The sequence below is a fragment of the Pinus tabuliformis genome, chromosome 7 (assembly GCF_031772625.1).
Source record: "Pinus tabuliformis cultivar Carrire ecotype Pingquan chromosome 7, CPIR1, whole genome shotgun sequence".
NCBI lineage: Eukaryota > Viridiplantae > Streptophyta > Pinopsida > Pinales > Pinaceae > Pinus > Pinus tabuliformis.
The window spans coordinates 735,056,270-735,059,381 of record NC_142293.1 but is presented as its reverse complement, the minus strand read 5'-3'; the positions used below and the strand labels follow the sequence as shown (position 1 = coordinate 735,059,381).

At 34.8% G+C, this 3,112-nt stretch overlaps 1 protein-coding gene across 1 annotated transcript; it reads right to left on the bottom strand.

Moving 5' to 3' along the window:
- Positions 1-649: 649 nt before the first annotated feature.
- Positions 650-2,601, bottom strand: LOC149249625 (uncharacterized). Its single transcript, XM_089453429.1, has 3 exons — positions 1,442-2,601; positions 1,187-1,322; positions 650-1,000 (listed from the first exon to the last, which is right to left on the bottom strand). The coding sequence occupies exons 1-3, from the start codon at positions 2,599-2,601 to the stop codon at positions 650-652; spliced, it is 1,647 nt and encodes a 548-aa protein (XP_089309555.1).
- Between the last annotated feature and the right edge of the window lie 511 nt (positions 2,602-3,112).

The following is a 3,112-nucleotide window of genomic DNA, read 5'->3' as shown; positions in this document are numbered from 1 at the left end:
ATGCTGATCATTAAAAAGTAAAGAAAGCCGAAATATCCGCTGATGTGTAAAAAGCAAAGAAAGCAGAAGAGGTACAGAGAATCAGACATATCATTCATCTGTTTTATGTTAAAGGAAAATGAGGGAGAAGAACCTATAAATTTTAAATTTAGTTTGTGATATGTTTTCTGGGAAGAACCTCCATTTGGGTGTCTGGTTCTTGTGTGTTTGTGGAGAGAGGCTCTATAGGTAAAATTTAATGTCCAAAATTTGTATGTTGCCAGAAGCTATGTTACTAGAAACGAGAAACGGAAAACAGAACGGGAAACGAGAACGGTACGAGAAACGAAGTTTGGAGGTTTCGCATATAAGAAACGAGGAGAGAGAAAAACACCATATTAAAGGTGAAAAATATAAACAAAGCATTAATCATAAACCTGCAATGTTTTTTCTCATGAAATTGTAAAAAGCAATTGTAAATACTAATTTAGTTTTAAGAAAGAAGTAATAATTTTGTAGATCCAAAAATTTAGCTATCATTAATTCCAATAAAATAGCAAACATTGATAAGAATAGGAGATTTAAAATATAAATAATTAAATTTGTTCTTTTGAATATATATGTATCTCTTAAGTCACTTTCAACAATTCATATCAAAATGCAAGTAAACCTAATAATCTAGATTTTGAAGCTCATTTTCTGGAATAGTTGTTGAGCTTGAGCCAATTCCAAAAGAATTATTTTGGTCAATAGACTTCATGGTATCATCAAGCATGTCTTCAGCATTGTCTTGTAGCACCTCAAGTGGAAGCTCATCAATTTCGTCATCTTGTGAACCACCATAATCCCACATTCTTGTGGGTCCAGCTTTGTATTCTAGTTGTTGTCGAGATAACAAACGTAGATTTGAATGTACAAACACCAAATCTTGTGCCATTTTTGTGCCTAGGCGATTCCTCTTAATTGAATGGATGAAAGCATATTCACTCCAATTTCTTTCACATGCAGAGGAACTAGTCACCTATAAAATAAAATTAAAATTATGTTAGTCATAGTCAATCAATAAATCTTATACGATAAATAATCTAAAATGAGCTTTAGAATTAATTGTTTAAACAATAAATCAATACATTAAAAGTATTTGTTGTTAAGAATACCTGTGAAAGCAAACGGATAGCCAAACGATGAAGCAAGGGGGTCCCTGTACCATATTGTATCTAGAAGTCGATGGGTCCAAGTTCTTGTCTGTTGTATGCACAATCTTCATTGCAAAGTGGTCTTCTGATCTCAAATACTTTCCTAACTCAAACCGTAAAGCAGTGCGATCCTGACGATTGTAACACCTACTTATAAAAGTGTTCCAGTTTTACATAACCTCTACATCTGATGATGGTTTGTTATGAAACCATTTAGGATTGAGTAAAATGCAATTGAATGAAGAGGGCTATGAAGCATTTTCCACCTTGTCAAACTAAGTTCCCACACTTCATTTCTGGTGTCTTTGTCAATCCTAGAATTTTCATCTTCCATTATGTCATGAATCGTCTCTCTCATTTGATCCATGCTCTCAAAGACATCCCCTAAGCATGGTTGATCACTATCAAATATGCGAAGGGTGGAAAAAATAGGTGTAATAAGGGTAACAATATCCTCCACTCTCCTCCAAAAATTCTCTGAAGAAAGACCAATAATAATGTCCTCAACTTTTAGGCCATCCCCAGTATGAGAACCCTTCCACCTTTGCCAATCCATTGATACCACCATCTCTCTCAAAGATTGATGCATTTTAATAAGGCGTTGAAGCATAATGAAAGCAGATGCAAATCTAGTTTCGGCACATCGAAGAAGCTGAAGTTTTGCATATTTCCTATAAACTGCCATGGATGATGCATGATTAATAATAAAGTGTTGTAGCATCTTTGCTTTAGTTATAGTTTTATCAACCCATGCAATGTTATTAATATCTTTCAGGAGCAAATTCAAGCAATGCACAGAGCAAGGAGTCCAAAAAATTGTTGGATATTCATCCTCAATCAACCCACCAGCAAGGATATTGTTTGAGGCACTATCTGTAACAATTTGGACCACGTTTTCTCTACCAACCTCCTCTATTGCCTCTTTGAGGAGACCTGTTAGATATGGACCATCTTTTGTCTTTCCTGTAGTATCATAGGATTTTAAAAACATAACTCCTTTTGGACTAGAAACCAAAATATTGATAAGGGGACGATGGTTAACATCTGTCCAACCATCTGAGACAATGGAGACTCCAGATTCCTTCCAACTATCTTTAATGTCTTGAAGTCTAGCTTCAACCCGAGCCCTCTCTTCAGATAACACGGTTGTCCTCATCTTTTCATAACTAGGAGGCTTGTAACCTTTAGGAGCATTGTTAACTAGATCTCTTACCATTTCTTTCCAATAAGGAGACCTACAAACATTAAAAGATATGCCATTTGCGAAAAAAAATCGTCCAATGGATGCATCGAGATTTCCACTTCCTTTTACATCCCATAAGTTTTGAAGGTGAGAAATAGAAACTTGATGTTGAGAACAAGAGTGTGGACCACCAATTGTCAGTCCACTAGGATTGTTGTTAGCTTGAACTAAACCTTCAACCATATGTCTAAGCTTTTCAAGTTCATTAAATTGCTTAATTAGAGAAGGCTTTTCTGTTTTAGGTACACTGTCACATAAAGCTTATTGTTCTTTTTTCCCCATTCCAAGTAAATGCCATCGAACTCTCCCTACATTCCCCGATTTTTGTTTTTTACAATAAGGGCACAACCAAAACTTTGAACCAGATGATCCACTTGATCCTCCATTGTAAGATTGAGTGCATTTCACAGCTGCCCATAACCTTGCCTCAAAGGCTTTTTTTGCTTCTTGATATTCTTTGTTTTGGATTTTTTTGGATGCCTCTATGGAAGATTTTTGTTGGGAAAGGGGTGGTCTACTTTGTGACATTGATGAACTTTCTTCCATTGCAATGAGAAATGAGTGGAATAAGAAATAAATGATTCTCCTCTGCAACCAATTTTAATCTGCACAATTTATATTTGAAAATTAGTTACAGAAAATAAAATAAAAAATTGACACTTAATTAGAAAAATATAATTAACTAAAAATTTGA

What these genes read in the sequence shown, in the direction of transcription:
- LOC149249625 (XM_089453429.1), bottom strand. Translation starts at nt 2,601, where the DNA reads ATGGTTGAAGGTTTAGTTCAAGCTAACAACAATCCTAGTGGACTGACA. An exon ending in TGGGAACTTAGTTTGACAAG is followed by an intron (nt 1,323 to 1,441) that starts GTGGAAAATGCT and finishes TTTTATAAGTAG; the next exon opens with GTGTTACAATCGTCAGGATC. An exon ending in CGACTTCTAGATACAATATG is followed by an intron (nt 1,001 to 1,186) that starts GTACAGGGACCC and finishes TTTATTTTATAG; the next exon opens with GTGACTAGTTCCTCTGCATG.